Source organism: Mercenaria mercenaria, chromosome 15 (genome assembly GCF_021730395.1).
Source record: "Mercenaria mercenaria strain notata chromosome 15, MADL_Memer_1, whole genome shotgun sequence".
NCBI lineage: Eukaryota > Metazoa > Mollusca > Bivalvia > Venerida > Veneridae > Mercenaria > Mercenaria mercenaria.
The window spans coordinates 16,252,308-16,272,339 of NC_069375.1; the positions used below are offsets into that span (position 1 = coordinate 16,252,308).

General features: G+C 36.7%; 1 protein-coding gene across 1 annotated transcript in view; it reads right to left on the minus strand.

Moving 5' to 3' along the window:
• LOC123545425 (palmitoyltransferase ZDHHC12-B-like) overlaps positions 1–19,819 on the minus strand; it is a 30,546-nt gene extending 10,727 nt beyond the window's left edge. Inside the window, exons 1-2 of the mRNA XM_053524645.1 lie at positions 19,685–19,819; positions 2,655–2,794 (exon numbers count right to left, since the gene is read on the minus strand). Coding sequence (XP_053380620.1) covers positions 2,655–2,794; positions 19,685–19,793 — 249 coding nt within the window. The 5' untranslated portion in view covers positions 19,794–19,819. The remainder of the gene's footprint in view (positions 1–2,654; positions 2,795–19,684) is intronic.
• Between the last annotated feature and the right edge of the window lie 213 nt (positions 19,820–20,032).

A 20,032-nucleotide genomic window follows, 5' to 3' on the forward strand; every position in this document is an offset into this window, starting at 1 on the left:
ATCTATCTACAGAATAAACATGATCATTTCCTGAGCCTGCTATCTACATATAGAACATAAATGATCAACATACATGATCATTTCCTAAGTAATGAGCCTACTTAGTCTATTTACAAATCATACATGATCACTTTCTAATATTTCTTACTTCTTACAGAATATACTGTAAGATCATTTAATTTCTTTATCATAATTATTTGTGGTTTCAACTAATATCAGCTATTTTGGGACATGAATTTGTTAATTTCAAACTCAACAGATGAAATAAATGTGAATTTCATGTCTTTCAGTTGCTTGATGAAAACACAAAATAACAACAAGAGCTCACTGAACATGAAATGCCCCTCCTGATGCATTCAGTAATTGCACAAAGAAAAGAAATTATTTGCTTACTGTAAACAAAAGTTCTACTGTTCTGGTTCAATGTGACATTGACCTTTGACCTATTGATCTCAAAATCAAAAGGGGTCATCTGCTGGTCATGATCAACCTCCCTATTAAGTTTAGTCATCCTAGGCCCAAGTGTTCTCAAGGTATCGTCCGGAAAGGGTTTAACTGTTCCAGGTCAATGTGACCTTGACCTTTAGCCTACAGACCTCAAAATCTATAGGGATTATCTACAGGTCATGACCAACTTCCCTATCAAGTTTCATGATCCTAGGCCCAAGCGTTCTCAAGTTATTGTCTGGAAATGGTTTAAATGTTGCTGGTCACTGTTACTTTGACCTTTGACCTACTGACCTCAAATCAATAGGGGTCATCTGCTGGGCATGATGAACCTCTCTATCATCTTTCATGACCCTTGGCTTAAGGGTTCTCGAGTTATCGTCCAGAAACCGTTTAACTGTTTCTGGCCAATCTGACTTTAAACTTTGAACTTTGACCAAATGACCTCAAAATCAATTGGGGTCTTCTGCTGGTCATGATCAATCTCCCTATCTGTTTCCTGATCCTTGGCCTAACCATTCTTAAGTTATCACCTGGAAACCATTTTGCTGTTCCTGGTCACTGTGACCTTGACCTTTGACCTACTGATCTCAAAATCAATAGGGATCATCTGCTGGTCATGATTAACCTCCCTATCAACTTTCACGATCCTAGGCCCAAGCAATCTTGAGTTATCATCCGGAAACCGTTTAACTGTTCTGGGTCACTGTGACCTTGAACTTCGACATACTGACCTCAAAATCAATAGGGGTCATCTGCTGCTCATGACCAACCTCCCTATCAACTTTTATTATCCTAGGTCCAAGCGTTCTTGAGTTCTCATCCGGAAACTGTTAAAACTGTTCAAGGTCACTGTGACCTTGACCTTTGACATACAGATCTCAAAATCAAAAGGGGTCATCTGCAGGTGATGACCAACCTTCCTATAAACTTTCATGATCCTAGGCCCAAGCATTCTTAAGTTATCATCTGGAAACGGATTAGTCTACATACAGACTGACCAACATCTGCAAAACAATATACCCCTCCTTCTTTGAAGGGGGCATAAAAATGAATGTCTCCAAGCACTTACAAATCAGAAATCATAAAATGCCACAAATTTAGGGCTATAACTCCTGAACCTGAATATTCCAATGATATGCACAACTAGGTTTGGCAGTGGTAACTCCTGTAAAGTTTGGTTGAATTCCAACTGGTGGTACAGGAGTCGTAGCACAGATATAAAAGAATATGACAAATCAAGGGCCATAACTGTGCTAAAAATCATTGAACCAGAACATGCAGATCATATGTATAACTAGGCTTGGCACTGATAAACCCTGTAAGGTTTGATGGAAATCTGCCCAATAATGTAAGAGAAGATGCCAAAATATCTTCAAATATGACAAATAATGGGTCATAACTCCCCTAGAAATCACTCGAAATATATATAATCAGACTTGGCACTGACCACTCCTGTGGGGTTTATTCGAAATCTGCCTTATTATATAATGAAGTGGCCAAAACATCACTAAATTTGAACAAGAGGGTCATGATGACTCTGGATCGCTCACCTGAGTAATATGAGCTACATGTTTCAAATGTCAAACTGATGATTTTTAAAATTTTTTTGGAAGATTTTCCGATGTACAATCAAGTAATCCCTGGGGCGGGGCCAATTTTAACCCGGGGGTCATGATTTGAACAAAGTTTGTAGAAGTCTACTAGTCAATGTTACATATCAAATATCTAAGATCTACACCTTCTGGTTTATTTTTAGCAAATTTATGAAGATTTCCCTATGTACAATCAAGTCACCCCTGGAACAGACAGACAGCACTTAATCAAGATGTCTCTCCACTACCTACAGGACTTAATGAAAATTATTCCTTCCATATACTTTGATGAATGCAGTTTATCTAATATTCTGATATCTATAGGCTTATAGGATAAAGCAGTCCTCAGTAACCTGGTGGAAACCTTGAGAATGTTTCACAAACATAATGTCCTGGAATTAACAACACTGTTCATTGCAGGTGTATTGAAAACAGAGATGGCGACAATAAAGACAACATGGCTACAAATCCAAGCCAAAAGAACATTTAAAATATTTAAACTGAATAATTCAAATTGCTGTTGTTGTTTTTTCACATTTCCTGGCAAATCTGAGTAATAGTTGTCATGATCTGATTAATTAAATACGAAAACACGTATCTAGTAATACATACGTGTTTGTACTGTCTGATAGATACATATCCCGGATCTGTGAGACATGCTATATAGTACAGGGTCAGAGATGTCACAAACAAACACAGGAACACAGCTCCATACACCAGATCATTCATCTCTATCAATGCCCATCTTAGACCTATAATCAAACAACATTATCTATCATGAATGAAACAATGACTTGTCTTCCAAGCACAAGTCGAGGGCTCAGCGCAAGACTATTCTAACTTGATTTTCAGAAATTAGTCAGGAAGTGAAAAAAATTGCGTTGTAGTTTTGGATATGGCCTTATAAATTGTTTCTCATCATCAGTACATCTTAAAAGGCTAAACTGATACTAAACACTTTCAGTTTTTCAATAAAATCATTTATTTTGATTTTATACACATCTTTAAACTTAGCATAGTTTTGCACCAGAAACACACACTACTTAAAACTATTTTTTATGCAAGACTATTCTATCTCAAGTTGGAATAGTTTTGCATAAAAAAGATGTTGAATCCAAATTATTTTTTAGTGCAGAATAATTCTAACTCCAGTTTGAATACTTCTGCAATATATCTTAAGTCATGCAGACTCATGTTGTATGAAGAAAAATGGTATATATGAGTAGTCCCATAGGAAAAATGGAACCTGAAGCCCACACCCCAATATTTTTCAATAAAATAAAAAATCTTTATAAATAAATGACTTTAGTAACAAATTCTGCTTATTTCTTACTTCTAATCAAGTTTTTTCTCTTAGTGCATTCTAGCAATAAATACAACAGAATGTTATTCACAAGTGTTAAGATTTCATAAATAACTGAAATCATTAAAATGAAATTCTTGCAAATATATCCCCACGTACAATAGAAATTGAAGTACCAAGCTATTACAGTAAAAGTTGTACTATAATTACTAGCAAAATGTGGATTTTCTTACATTTTTTAGCATAATTTAGACTTACATTGCATTTCATTCAACAACTGGTAAAATCAAGCATGATAAAGAGATTCCACAAAAATATCTAAGACACAGAAAACTGGGTGTCCTTTAATACACATACATCATGTACTGACCTTTTCAAATGAAACTTTAAAACTGTAACAATAACTGTTAAGCGTGTTAAGAGGAAAAAGACCCTCTGAAATATGTTAAGTGCACTGAAAAGTAACATTCATTGCAGAGATCTATCAAAAACACTTTCTAGAAACAGTTTGAACAGTTTTGTCATGCGGAAGAAGCAGATAAAACAAATGATGGACTTTTGATATAATACCGCTCCAGCAAAGGAGTAGCGGATCTTGAAATTTCTGCTAAGAAATATTTGGCTGATCTGCATTCAACCTGTCTGAAGCTATGTTTATGTTGTTTTTAGCAGGGATTAAGCTAGGCTAAGATTTTAGGGAGAAGTCACTTCTCCCTCGGCTAGGATTAGGGAGAGTGAGATTTTAGGGAAATGTGGAAACATTTTAGCGCCATGACCAGACTTCAGGAAAGTTGGAAAAAATGGCCGGACATTTGGTCCAGCAATGCCTAAAAATCTGCCGGACCAAAAAAAATATGCCGGACCGAAGAAAATGTCAGTGTACCATGTATATGTTGCTTTTCTTTATTATAATTCATATTCAAGCCAGGTGTGATCATTTTTAGTCGTTAAATGTTGGTCAACCCTTTCATTTTCATACATTTGTTTCCTTTCACTTATGTTGGTCGTTAATTTATGTTTCTTTCCCGATCCTGCCCTGGCATAATATGTAAGTGATGCCATTTTGATATGTTGTCCGAGATATTGCAGTTCTCGGGGTACGATAAATGCCAGTCAGTCAGACCGAATCCGGATTGAGAAACCACAGACCTGTTCAAAATTGTCCGGTCATGTCTGTCGGACCGACGAATTTCCAGAAGTCTGCATGACATGCAAGTTGAAAAAGGAATAAATATACTTATATCTGTTTTTATATGATTTCCTGTCTTTGTAAAGTAAATAACAACTTCACTGAAAATATCAGTGATTCTGTTTTCTTATCCATGTAAATCCAACCTCTTATCTTTGTGAATCTAATATGATTAAATTGCAAATTAAGGTATTTTTTGTTTCACTCTTGTCTAATAATTGCCCAAACCAAGAAAACCCTTTAAATATGAAAACAATTTAAAAAAGTCAATTCCATATTGATCAGCAAAACAGAAATCAAGCACCAAGTGCTAATTGCACTCAAAGTCAAAACATGAAAACCCATAAAAGCATTTCACATGCTCTGGTCTTAAGAGTTACCCTTGTCCCTCCATCTGTCCGTCCCAATGTGTATCATTCATAAATTATCTAAAAAAGTATTTCAGCCAAAATCATCAAACCTCATTGTTATTCAGCAAGGGAAGCAGAGCACCAGGGGTTTTAATTTGGATCTCACACAGACAAGATTTATGGCCCCTGACTTCTAGTCTAAAATAGGCATAAAAAGGGCCCAAGTCGCATGTATGTCAGAAAGTATCTGACCCAGTATTATGAAATATAACAGGAATATTATTTAGCATATAAAGTTGCTCATTTGGGGTTTTGTTACTGACATCACTCAGTCAGACTAAAGTTATGGCCCTTGACTTAGTAAAAAGATAATTTATCATGCAAAGTTGTGTTGCATATATCTAAAAAAAGTATATATATCATAGGGTCATGAAACATCATCGGAATATTGTTTGGCATGTGAAGTTATGCACATGGGATTTTGTTCTGGATTTTTGTCAGTCAGACTAGTGTTATGGCCCTTGATTGTCAAAAATATGCATAAGTGGGATACAAGTTTGTGTCACTTGAATCTCAAAAAGTATTTGACTTAAGAGTAGTAAAACATTTGGGGATTGTTAAATAGCATCTGAAGTTGCACACCTGGAGTTCTGTTTGGGATTTTACTCAGCCAGACTGGATTTATGGTCTTTGACTTAGTGACACAAATAAAGTGCTAAATGTGTTGCATATATTTTTATCTTAAAAAATTCTCCTAGATTCATGAAATCATTCAGGAATATTATCTGGTATGTGAATTTGTGCACCTAAATTTTTTTATTTTTTTTTCCCGCTTTGTTTGGCCAGAGTTATGGTCCTTGACTAAGTAAAAAAAATAAAAGTTTTTTTCTACATGTTTGTCAAAATGTACTTTACCTAGAGTCATAAAACATTAGAGGATTGTTTTATAGCCTATGAAACTTTGCATCAGGTGTTCATTTTGGGATTTTACTCGGCTAGGCCAGAGTTTTGGCCCTTCACTAAGTGAAAAATTCACATAAAGGTCTTAAATTTGTGTTGCAAACATCTTAAAAAATATTACGCATATATATTATATAATGTATTGACTACTTTGATAGAGTATACAACTTTCTATCAATACATTTGATGAGTCAGATGTTAGAAGATATTTGTCTAGGTCTATTTACTGTATATATCGCCAGCTTCAAGAATGTGGTCTATGTCATCTGATTTCCATAACATAGGAGACTGTGCATTTGCAAGAAGTATAATTGCTGTTACACTATTGGCTTTGTATGCCCTTGCATCCAGCCCCATGGTACCTTGTATGCCCTTGATGGTATGAACCTTGTACAGACAACATAATAACCTGAAAATGTTATTTATTTAAGCTCTTTGAAGTAAAGTAAGTGAAACAGTGTCATACCATTTTTCAATTCTAACAGTAGTGACACAGTTTTATGTTTATTAACTTTTAAAGTGACGAAACGAGATAAAAGTAATGGTAAAGTTTCTTGTTTAACGTGGGTAGTCGACGAAAGTCCCCACCTGGAATGGATGGAACACCTTGTTTCCAGCCGAGCCCACGGCAGGTGTCATATTTACCTCCCCAGCATCCAGTCTAGGCCGATACTGCTGGAAACAGTACCAATTTAAGTAAATCACCCAGCCCTGAACACTAGTTGGGATATCAGCCGTGACCAGGAATCGAACCCGGTCTGCTGGTGTTGTAGTCCAACCTGCTAATATATTAAAGATACACTGTATATATATGTAATTAGCTTTGTATCTGGACATATGCACAAGTTCTGCAATGGAAATACTGCGCGACGATAGAAGCGTAATATTCTCTGCTGAAGAACAAGTGCATATTTTCCCAATGCAAAGATAATGACCCTTGTATTACATACCTATCTACACGTATAAAGGTAGTATGTTAATATTATGAATTTGTTCAGTAGCCTGAATAAGATTGAAAATACTGATATAAATAAAAGTATTAATGCAATGACACATTAAATTATGTTATGCACCCGATATGAATTACAGGCGCCAGTTTATTGAAAAAAATATGGACGTTTCCAATACCATTGTAACTTAATGGTAACCACTATATAGTATCAAGTCTAAGTGCAAACCCAGATCAGACTCACTATCAATGCTGTATCATGGTTTGCTGTTCAAACCATTAGGTTTGATTAAAATGTCCATGTAGCAAACACTACAGACTCTGATCAGCTGCACAGTTGATGAATGATTTTGAGCTACAATCAGGTCAAGTCCAATAAAGTTATTTAGCACTCATCTGGATTTCAAATATATGCACAATTAAGTGACAAGGGGAATGCAAAATCAAACACTGATGCCTATCTTGGAACTTATTATAAATCTGTACCAAGAGCAAAGTCCTATGGGCCTGTAACAATTGTACTCACTCCGACTTTCATGATTGGTCCCACTGCATAATGTTTGTTTGCCAATGATTTCATTTACGTTATATTGAATTTGTCACATTGTCAAGGTACTTCATCAAACAACATCAAACTAAGCATAAAACACAATTGTCATTGAAACAGGTCACAAAAAAAAGAATGTGATGAGTGAGTTCAGATTCAAATTATGGTCAGTTCCTACGAGAACTGTGCGAAAATGTTGAGACAACACAATACAAAGTAAGCTATAAAAAGCTGTCCATCACTAGTGTCGCTCTAGGAGTGACATTGTTTCTAAAATAATTATGCCTCTTATAAAGTGCCAATGAATAATATAAAATTTCATGATTCATATACACTAGGACCTTTTTAAAAAGAAAACTGTGATACTTACAAAACTTAAAGTCTTAGAAAATAGTCTTCCATTCTGCTTTTTATAAAAGATTGGTAACCCAAAAAAATCATAATCTGGCAGACATTTTCAGACAATACAATGGAATCACAAGTGCCAAAAGAGCTATGACATCATAAACTCATGTAATGACATCATCAAGTTTAGTTAGAATAGTCTTACATGAAACATATCACAGTTAAGTTACATTATCTTTGTTTGCAAAACTATTCTAACTCGAGTTAGAATAGTTTTGCATTAATGTGTAGTCAGTAATAATATTAAACTGTATTGCAAAACTAATCTAACTTGAGTTAGAATAGTTTTGCACAAAGTAATTTATAACTGGAGATGGAATATATTTTTGAAATTTGAAAAAAAATGAAAAAATCTTGGAATATAACTGCAATAATTCACAGAATTATGTAATTCCAGATTTTACAAGAGAAAATGTGAAATAACCATTTTCTGTAAAATATCAAGTTAGAATAGTCTTGCGCCGAGCCCTCGAAGTATGAAATGCCTAAACCGCCTCTATGTGATAATTATTAGTTTGTCATAACAAATTATGATATTTTGCACCGAATATATTGTTAAGGTGGAGTGCGACCTTTAAATTTTTTTTAGATAGATCTATGAAAAATTAACAGAAGAAAATTGAGGATATTTCTGATTTATTCCAGTTTTCCGTTTGGCTCTTATTTAAGCCACATTTGTTTGGTGCGCTGTCAAACTTGGCCACTAACGGCACTTTTTGGGCGTCATTTCTTGGCGTCATTTTCATTGTTTCTGTACGGGTTTCAGCATATCCCTGTTTTAGCTGGAAGCGGACGCGAATGAAATTTATATATTTTTAAAAGATTTAAAATTTCCTTTCCTGTGATATAAATTTCGCGAATGATTTATGATGTACCTTAAGATTATGACGCATTAAAGCGTCAGACTTATATAAAACGTAACGTAGAGTTTAGCTGGAAAATTGTCCGTTTTTCGAGAATAACATTTTTTCGTGTCGAGGAATTTTGTTTAAATTTCAATCATAAATGCGTAAATATATTTACTTGCGTTTGATTAACAAAAAATTGTATGTCACCGAATTCGTTTTTTCAGTACCACCGATTTTGTTTCCCCACCCCCGAGCTGAAATGCGACGTTATTTGGTGGTATTTTTAAAATTGCGCTAAAATTTCGGCCGATTTCGGAAAACTTGTACTATGGAAGATGTTGTCGACATTCTGTCGTAAAAATATACGTTCAATGAAAGCATATTCTGAAACATAAGAAATAACACATATACAGTAAATAGAATAATAGTAGAAAAAATAGCCCCGGCTGGTTTTGAGTTGCGAACTTTTGGTTTTTGCTTCAATTATAATAATTTTTATTAGCATTCGATATTGATACGTAATTTTAATGGAATTACTTCTATTAAAAACATCATTAAAAGTTTGTATTATCTTCATTATTGGTATTTAATGTGAATATGTATTATAATTGACTCATGCATGTTACCGTTTCAAAATTTTCTAAAGGACAGCGAGACCGTACATCCATGGACAATATTAATGTAAAATATCATAACCGTGCGCCTTAGATGTCGGATTGTTGTTGTATGTAGGAAAGGTAAAGAATTACCCACAAATTAAAGTTTTACTGTTAACGGAGTTTGTCTACTTATTCTTTTTTAGTTTAAAGAAATACTCTATATTTTTCATCACTGATTTTCTGATTGTAACTCGAGCTCGATTGCTGACTTGATATAATGTTTCTTCCTTTGCATATTAGAAAGAAAACTTAAAAGAGAAAATTATTAAACAGTACCAACTTTGTTGTATTCAAGTTTTTGCAGGAGACATATCATGCTCACTGTGATGTCGAAATGGATATGCACTCTTTAAAGTGTAACAAGCGGCAAGGTTTGATCGAAAAGCAACACTCAACTATTCCGAGTTAGAGTAGAAGATGTGTTCACAAATAATGTCGCAGAGAATCGCGATTGACACTCAGTTAGAAATTTGCAGCTCAGCTGAGATGTAATGGAAAAAACATCATATCAAACAATCAACCAAACAAAAAATGATGGCGAATTGTGAGAGTGCGATGGTGAAGTGCTGCAGTACTGCTTCGCCATTGTACTGTCGTGCTTCACCATCTTACAGTCGCGCTTCGCGATCGAAGTGTCACCACCGCACTGTCACGCTTAACCATTTTAGTGTCATCATTGCACTGTCGTGCTTCACTGTCGTACTGTCATACTTCGCTATCGTTCTGTCATGCTTCTCCATCGTAGTGTTACCATAGCTCTGCCACGCTTCTCCATCGTAGTGTCACCATCCTACTGGCACGCGTCGCCATCGCTCTGTCACGCTTCTCCATCGCAGTTTCGTCATCGGACTGTCGAGCTTTGCAATCGCACTGTCGCACTTCACCCTCTTTTCTGTTTACATACCTTATTTGCGTTGTACTGTTCAAGAATAGTCTCCGTTGGTCTATTGTTTTAATGAGGTTTGAAAAATAAATATCAACCTGTAGGGTGTAATTCAAACAAATACCACCCGACCGAATGTTATTTTTAAACAAAATTATATTCAAAATTAACCTCTCAGCTAGAAAATGAATAATAATACATGTAATTGTTATTAATTGTTTTGTAAGAAAATATTTTTAATCAGCTCTTATTGCAAGCCATGGGACGTTAAAAATATTTGTTGTCAGGTTAACATCATAAAAATACACTTGCGACAGTGCGTTGGCGAAACGCGACACTTTGATATGGTAAACCTCAACACTAGGATGGTGATATTACGATAGTGAATCGCGGACCGCGACACTACGATGGTGAAGCACAACAGTTGATTCCGAAGAGTAGTTCAACAGACTGTCACCATCGTACTGTCGTTGTTTTCGCCATTGTACTGTCGCGCTTAGCCATCATACCATCGTACCTTCGGGCTTCCCATTTACAGGGAGTAGGCGCTGGCCCTAACGGAACACCGTAAATCCCACGATTAAATCGAATTCTTATAAGGTTGAAAATCATTTTTTCTTCATATGATGCGCTTTCTGACAGGAGTAATTTAATCATAATTACACATTAAACTCGAATACTAACTAAGTTAATTATAATCAATTATAAAAAAAAACCGAAAGTTCACAGCTCATAACTAGCCGGGACTTCATTTTTCTATTATAATTCGAATTTTTATTTTCTTATATTTCAGTATATGCTAACATTAAACGTTTAACTTAACGAAATTATGTCGACAATAAGCTCCTTAGTACAAATTTTCCGAAATCGTCCGAAACTATCGGCGTAACTTAAAAATACCACCAAATAACTTCGTGTTTACTTCATTTTTCATATATAATTCGATTTTCTGTATATGTGATGTTTTTTTATATATATATTTCAGTATATGCCTTCATTGGACGTATATTTTTACGATAAAGTTTTGAAAACTGGTTCCAAGTTTTCCGAAATCGTCCGAAACTTTAGCGTAACTTTAAAAATACCACCAAATAACGTCGCATTTCAGCTCGAAGGTGGGGAAACAAAATCGATGGTACTGAAAAAACGAATTCGGTGACATACAACTTTTTGTTAATCAAACGCAAGTAAATATATTTGCGCATTTATGATTGAAATTTAAACAAAATTCCTCGAAACGAAAAAATGTTATTCTCGAAAAACGGACAATTTTCCAGCTAAACTCTACGTTACGTTTTGTATAAGTCTGACGCTTTAATGCGTCATAATCTTAAGGTACATTATAAATCATTTACGAAATTTATATCACAGGAAAGCAAATTTTAATTTTTAAAAAAAAATATATATAAATTTCATTCGCGTCCGCTTCCAGCTAAAACAGGGATATGCTGAAAACCGTACAGAAACAATGAAAATGACGCCAAGAAATAACGCCCAAAAAGTGCCGTTAGTGGCCAAGTTTGACAGTACACCAAACAAATGTGGCTTAAATAAGAGCCAAACGGAAAACTGGAATAAATCAGAAATATCCTCAATTTTCTTCCGTTAATTTTTCATAGATCTATCTAAAAAATTTTTAAAGGTCGCACTCCACCTGAATTGAACATATACTTTTACGATAAAGTTTCGAAAACTGGTTCCAAGTTTTCCGAAATCGTCCGAAACTTTAGTGTAACTTTAAAAATACTACCAAATAACGTCGTATTTCAACTCGGGGTTGGGGAAACAAAATCGATGGTACTGAAAAAACGAATTCGGTGACATACAACTTTTTGTTAATCAAACGCAAGTAAATATATTTGCGCATTTATGATTGAAATTTAAACAAAATTCCTCGACACGAAAAAATGTTATTCTCGAAAAACGGACAATTTTCCAGCTAAACTCTACGTTACGTTTTGTATAAGTCTGACGCTTTAATGCGTCATAATCTTAAGGTACGTCATAGATCATTCACTAAATTTATATCACAGGAAAGGAAATTTTAAATCTTTTAAAAATATATAAATTTCATTTGCGTCCGCTTCCAGTTAAAACAGGGATATGCTGAAAACCGTACAGAAACAATGAAAATGACGCCAAGAAATGACGCCCAAAAAGTGCCGTTAGTGGCCAAGTTTGACAGCACACCAAACAAATGTGGCTTAAATAAGAGCCAAACGGAAAACTGGAATAAATCAGAAATATCCTCAATTTTCTTCCGTTAATTTTTCATAGATCTATCTAAAAAAATTTTAAAGGTCGCACTCCACCTTAAATGCACATGACGATCTATTAATTGTACAGAACAAACTATTAAATGCACAGCACAAACTAAAATATGTACAGAACAAACTGGTAAATGTACATAACAAACTGCTTTATCTACATAACAAATTATGATTTGTACTGAATATATTGGAAAATGCACATGACGAACTATTAATTGTACTGCACAAACTAGTGAATGCAAAGCAAAAACTAAAATATGTACAAGACAAAACTGCTTTATCTACATAACAAATCATGATTTATACCAAATATGATTTTTTACATAATTATTGCTCTAGGACTCAAATATAAGCCATTAAACCTAATCCACTCATGTGCCAGACCCCTTTGCCAAATATATTGGAAATGGCACATGACGAACTATCAATTGTAAAGAATAATCTAGCGAATGCACAGCACAAACTAAGAAATGTACATAACAAACTGCTTTATCTACAAAACAAATTATGATTTGTACTGAATATATTGGAAAATGCACCTGATGAACTATTAACTGGACCAGGACAGCACAAAATAGTGAGTGTACATAAGAAACTGCTTCATCTGCATAACAAATAATGATTTGTATCGAATATATTCGAAATTTTAAGCACATAACGAACTATTAATTGTACAGCACCAACTAGCGAATGTACTGCACAAACTAGTAAATGTACATAACGAACTGAATTATCTACATAACAAATTATGATTAATTTTGTACAAAATATATTGAAAGATGCACATGACGAAATAATAATTATCAAGCCAAGGCAGTCTAGGCGTTCCATACACATGTTTAACAATCTAGAGAATGAAAGGTTGATCCCCAGAGAAGGAAATGCTCTCCATGACAAAATTAATGGTTCCTAGAAAACACATCTGACTCATATTCAGTATCATTTACATTAGAGAGCAAGTTGCAAAGAATACTGAACATATGATTGACCGATCTGTTAAACAGAATGTCACAATATATGCCCGTCACAGCAAATTTCTTTACACTAGCACCTGTATTTGCAAATGGAATTTCAATTTTGTGGTTGTTGAGTAATTATTGTAATTCTTGTTTTTCTAAATCCACATAAAAACTCTTTTCCAGGTAGAGATACCTTAAAATACACCTAAAATTTGAAAGTAACATCTATGTTGTACCACAGAAAAGTGGTCTTAGTTTTTCCATACGGTCAATTATAAAAAAGTTACAATAAAAGTTATTTATTGTAACAACTAAGGAAAGTTAATCTTTAATAAAAAAAAAAAATTGTAAGTCCACATAAAAATCCTTACCAGGTAGAGATAGGTCAAAATACACCTCAAAATTGGATGCAACATGCATGTTGTACTACAGAAAAGTGGTCTCAATTTTTCCCTACAAATAGTAATGAAAAGTTACAATATAAGCTATATAGCAACATCAAAGGGAAGTAATTATAAAGAAGGGACCTGCGCATGACACTTCGTCCCATGATGGTGTACAACTGTGCCAAGTTACATAAAAATTCCTCTATGCATGAAGAAGAAATGATTCGGACAAAGTCATTCTTGTATCTGACCTTTAGCCTCTAAGTCTGACTTTGACCTTCGACCTAGGGAACTGGTTCTTGCGCATGACACTCCATCTCATGGTGGTGAGCATTTGTGCCAAGTTATATCAAAATCCCTCGATGCATGAAGAAGAAATGCTCCGGACAAAGTTTTCATTCTTGTATCCTTTGACCTCTAAGTATGACCTTGACCTTAGAACTGATGGTGAACAATTGTGCCAAATTACATCAAAATCTCTCCATGCATGAAGAAGATATGCTCCGGACAAAGTCATTTTGAAATTGACCTTTGATCTCCAAGTATGAGCTTGACCTTAGACCTAGGGACCTGGGTCTTGCGCATGACAAGCCGTCTCATGATGGTGAACAATTGTGCCAAGTTACATCAAAATCCGTCCATGTTACATCAAAATCCCTCCATGCATGAAGAAGATATGCTCCGGACAGTCATTCTTGAATTTGACCTTTTACCTCTCAGTGTGACCTTGTCTTTAGACCTAGGGACCTGGTTCTTGCGCACGACACTAAGTCTCATGATGGTGAACAACTGTGCTAAGTTTCATCAAAATCCCTCCATGCATGAAGAAGATATGCTTCGGACAAGGTCTGTGGATGCCGCCCGCCCGCCAGGGGTGTTCTTGTAATATGTCCCGTTTTTCAAACGAGCATATAAAAATAAATACTGCAAGCAATAACTATACAAAGCATTCCTCTGTCTTCAATCAAATCAGATCTGGTAAAAAGTCTAAATATCATGTAAAACTTGCTTGAAAATTTTGTTTTAATGTTCATTAAAATGTCTGTGAAAAAAAAAGTTAAAAAAGATGCTTTTGCAAAAAAGCGCATGTCTCCCCAAATGCAAAGTGGTATAGGCAAGAAGTCAGTAGGGGTCAGGAGCGAAAGTCAAAGAGACACTGATGGTTGGCTGCAATAGGGATCATCTACTTGGCATGTCCAGTCATCCCACTAAGTTTCAACACTCTTGGCCTAGTGGTTCTCAAGTCACTGTTCAGGCTCCTCTGACCTTGACCTTTGATCAAGTGACCCCAAAATATATAGGGGTCATCTACTCTGCATGTCCAATCATCCTATTAAGTTTCAACATTCTAGGTCAAGTGGTTCTCAAGTTATTTTCCGGAAATGATTTCACATGACCAAGCCCCTGTGACCTTGACCTTTAATAGACTGACCCAAAAATCAATAGGAGTCATCTACTCTGCATGTTCAATTATCCTATGAAGTTTCAACATCCTGGATCAAGAGGTTCTCAAGTTACTGATCGGAAATGGTTATCAATGTTCAGGCCCCTGTGACCTTGACCTTTAACGGAGTGACCCCAAAATCGATAGGGGTCATCTACTGTGCATGAGCAATCATCCTTTGAAGTTTCAACATTCTGGGTTGAGTGGTTCTCAAGTTGCTGACCAGAAATTGTTTTCCATGTTCAGGCCCCTGTGACCTTGACCTTCAATAGAGTGACCCCAAAATTAATTGGGGTCATTTACTCTGCATGTCCAATTATCCTATAAAGTTTTAACATTCTGGGTCAACAGGTTCTTAAGTTATTGATTGGAAACAGTTTTCCATGTTCAGGCCCCTGTGACCTTGACCTTTGACAGAGTGACCCCAAAATCGATAGGGGTCATCTACTCAGCATGACCAATCATCCTATTAAGTTTCAACATTCTGAGTCAAGTGGTTCTCAAGTCACAGACTGGAAATGTTTTTCAATGTTCAGGCCCCTGTGACCTTGACCTTTAACAGAATGACCCCAAAATTGATAGGGGTCATCTACTTTGCATGTACAATCATCTTATGAAGTTTCAACATTCTGGGTCAAGTGGTACTCAAGTTATTGATTGGAAATGGTTTTTAATGTTCAGGCACCTGTGATCTTGACCTTTCACAGAGTGACCCCAAAGACATTAGGGGTCATCTACTCTACATGACCAATCATCCTATGAAGCTTCAACATTCTGGGTCAAATGGTTCCATAGTTATTGATCAGAAATGGTTTTCAATGTTCAGGCCCCTGTGACCTTGACCTTTGACGGAGTGACCCCAAAAACAATAGGGGTCATCTACTCTTCATGACCAATCATCCTATGAAGTTTCAACATTCTGGGTCAAGTGGTTCTCTAGTTATTGATCAGAAACTGTTTTCAATTTTCAGGCCCCTGTGACCTTGATCTTTGATGGAGTGACCCCAAAATCAATAGGGGTCATCTAGTCTTCATGACCAATCATCCTATTAAGTTTCAACATTCTGGGTCAAGTGGTTCTCTAGTTATTGATCGGAAATGGTTTTCAATGTTCAGGCCCCTGTGACCTTGACCTTTGACAGAGTGACCCCAAAAACAATAGGGGTCGTCTACTCCAGCAGCCCTACAACCCTATCATGTTTGAAGGTTCTAGGTCAAATGGTTCTCCAGTTATTGCTCGGAAATGAAGTTTGACGTACGGACGGACTGGAAATGTTTTTCAATGTTCAGGCCCCTGTGACCTTGACCTTTAACAGAATGACCCCAAAAATGATAGGGGTCATCTACTTTGCATGTACAATCATCTTATGAAGTCTCAACATTCTGGGTCAAGTGGTACTCAAGTTATTGACTGGAAATGGTTTTTAATATTCAGGCCCCTGTGACCTTGACCTATAACGGAGTGACCCCAAAGACATTAGGGGTCATCTACTCTACATGACCAATCATCCTATGAAGTTTCAACATTCTGGGTCAAATGGTTCCATAGTTATTGATCAGAAATGGTTTTCAATGTTCAGGCCCCTGTGACCTTGACCTTTGACGGAGTGACCCCAAAAACAATAGGGGTCATCTACTCTTCATGATCAAACATCCTATGAAGTTTCAACATTCTGGGTCAAATGGTTCTCTAGTTATTGATCGGAAGTTGTTTTCAATGTTCAGGCCCCTGTGACCTTGATCTTTGATGGAGTGACCCCAAAATCAATAGGGGTCATCTAGTCTTCATGACCAATCATCCTATTAAGTTTCAACATTCTGGGTCAAGTGGTTCTCTAGTTATTGATCGGAAATGGTTTTCAATGTTCAGGCCCCTGGGACCTTGACCTTTGACAGAGTGACCCCAAAAACGTTAGGGGTCGTCTACTCCAGCAGCACGACAACCCTATCAAGTTTGAAGGTTCTAGGTCAAATGGTTCTCCAGTTATTGCTCGGAAATGAAGTGTGACGTACGGATGGACGGACGGACTGGAAATGTTTTTCAATGTTCAGGCCCCTGTGACCTTGACCTTTAACAGAATGACCCCAAAATTGATAGGGGTCATCTACTTTGCATGTACAATCATCTTATGAAGTTTCAACATTCTGGGTCAAGTGGTACTCAAGTTATTGATTGGAAATGGTTTTTAATGTTCAGGCCCCTGTGACCTTGACCTTTAACAGAGTGACCCCAAAGACATTAAGGGTCATCTACTCTACATGACCAATCATCCTATGAAGCTTCAACATTCTGGGTCAAATGGTTCTATAGTTATTGACTGGAAATGGTTTTCAATGTTCAGGCCCCTGTGACCTTGACCTTTGACGGAGTGACCCCAAAAACAATAGGGGTCATCTACTCTTCATGACCAATCATCCTATGAAGTTTCAACATTCTGGGTCAAGTGGTTCTCTAGTTATTGATTGGAAATGGTTTTCAATGATCAGGCCCCTGTGACCTTGATCTTTGATGGAGTGACCCCAAAATCAATAGGGGTCATCTAGTCTTCATAACCAATCATCCTATTAAGTTTTAACATTCTGGGTCAAGTGGTTCTCTAGTTATTGATCAGAAATGGTTTTCAATGTTCAGGCCCCTGTGACCTTGACCTTTGACAGAGTGACCCCAAAAACAATAGGGGTCGTCTATTCCAGCAGCCCTACAACCCTATCAAGTTTGAAGGTTCTAGGTCAAATGGTTCTCCAGTTATTGCTCGGAAATGAAGTGTGACGTACGGATGGACTGGAAATGTTTTTCAATGTTCAGGCCCCTGTGACCTTGACCTTTAACAGTTTGACCAAAATTGATAGGGGTCATCTACTTTGCATGTACAATCATCCTATGAAGTTTCAACATTCTGGGTCAAATGGTTCTATAGTTATTGACTGGAAATGGTTTTCAATGTTCAGGCCCCTGTGACCTTGACCTTTGACGGAGTGACCCCAAAAACATTAGGGGTCATCTACTCTACATGACCAATCATCCTATGAAGTTTCAACATTCTGGGTCAAATGGTTCTATAGTTATTGATCAGGAATGGTTTTCAATGTTCAAGCCCCGATGACCTTGACCTTTGACAGAGAGACCCCAAAAACAATAGAGGTCATCTACTCTTCATGACCAATCATCCTATGAAGTTTCACATTTCTGGGTCAAGTGGTTCTCTAGTTATTGATCGGAAGTTGTTTTCAATGTTCAGGCCCCTGTGATCTTGATCTTTGATGGAGTGACCCCAAAATCAATAGGGGTCATCTAGTCTTCATGACAATCATCCTATAAGTTTCAACATTCTGGGTCAAGTGGTTCTCTAGTTATTGATCGGAAATGGTTTTCAATGTTCAGGCCCCTGTGGACCTGACCTTGACAGAGTGACCCCAAAATCAATAGGGGTCGTCTACTCAGCAGCCTACACCTATCAAGTTTGAAGGATTCTAGGTCAAATGGTTCTCCAGTTATTGATCGGAAATGAAGTGTGACGTAGGTTGACGGAGGATTGAATGTTTTCATGTTCAGGCCCTGTGACCATGACCTTTAAAGATGACCCCAAAATTGATAGGGGTCGTCTACTTTGCATGCTACAATATCTTATGAAGTTTCAACATTCTGGGTCAAGTGGTACTCAAGTTATTGATTGGAAATGGTTTTTTAATGTTCAGGCCCTGTGACCTTGACCTTTAACGGAGTGACCTGAAAGATATTAGGGGTCATCTACTCTACATGACCAATCATCCTATGAAGTTTCAACATTCTGGGTCAAATGGTTCTATAGTTATTGATCAGAAATGGTTTTCAATGTTCAGGCCCCTGTGACCTTGACCTTTGACGGAGTGACCCCAAAAATAAAAGGGGTCATTTACTCTTCATGACCAATCATCCTATGAAGTTTCAACATTCTGGGTCAAGTGGTTTCTAGTTATTGATTGGAAATGGTTTTCAATGATCAGGCCCCTGTGACCTTGACGTTTGACTGAGTGACCCCAAAATCAATAGGGGTCATCTACTCTTCATGACGAATCATCCTATGAAGTTTCAACATTCTGGGTCAAGTGGTTCTCTAGTTATTGATCAGAAATTGTTTTCAATGTTCAGGCCCCTGTGACCCTGACCTATGATGGAGTGACCCCAAAATCAATAGGGGTCATCTAGTCTTCATAACCAATCATCCTATTAAGTTTCAACATTCTGGGTCAAGTGGTTCTCTAGTTATTGATCGGAAATGGTTTTCAATGTTCAGGCCCCTGTGACCTTGACCTTTGACAGAGTGACCCCAAAAACAATAGGGGTCGTATACTCCAGCAGCCCTACAACCCTATCAAGTTTGAAGGTTCTAGGTCAAATGGTTCTCCAGTTATTGCTCGGAAATGAAGTGTGACGTACGGACGGACAGGGCAAAAACAATATGTCTCCCCCAGAGGGGGTGGGGGGAGACATAATAACTTGAGAATTTTACCAGTTTCTTTCCATAGTAAAGTAGTGAGAATAGCTGTACACAGTCCTGTATGGAACAATCGTACCAGGGCATTTAAACCAAAACGTCTCTCATTCCCAACCTCCTTCATATTTCACCTTGAATGCCAGACGTCATCTGAAATTAGTGAATGAAGTATTCCTAATATCTGTCAATGATGTTTGTATCATTTTTGGACTTGTTGAAAATGGTGACTGCCCTCACATTGCCCTCACAGTTACAGCATCAGCATTTCATTCTACATAATGTGTCTGACATGCATTTTGCACCTAAGTCCAAAACAAGGTCAAGGTCAAACTGAGGTCAGGTGATGTTTGAAGAGGAGGAATG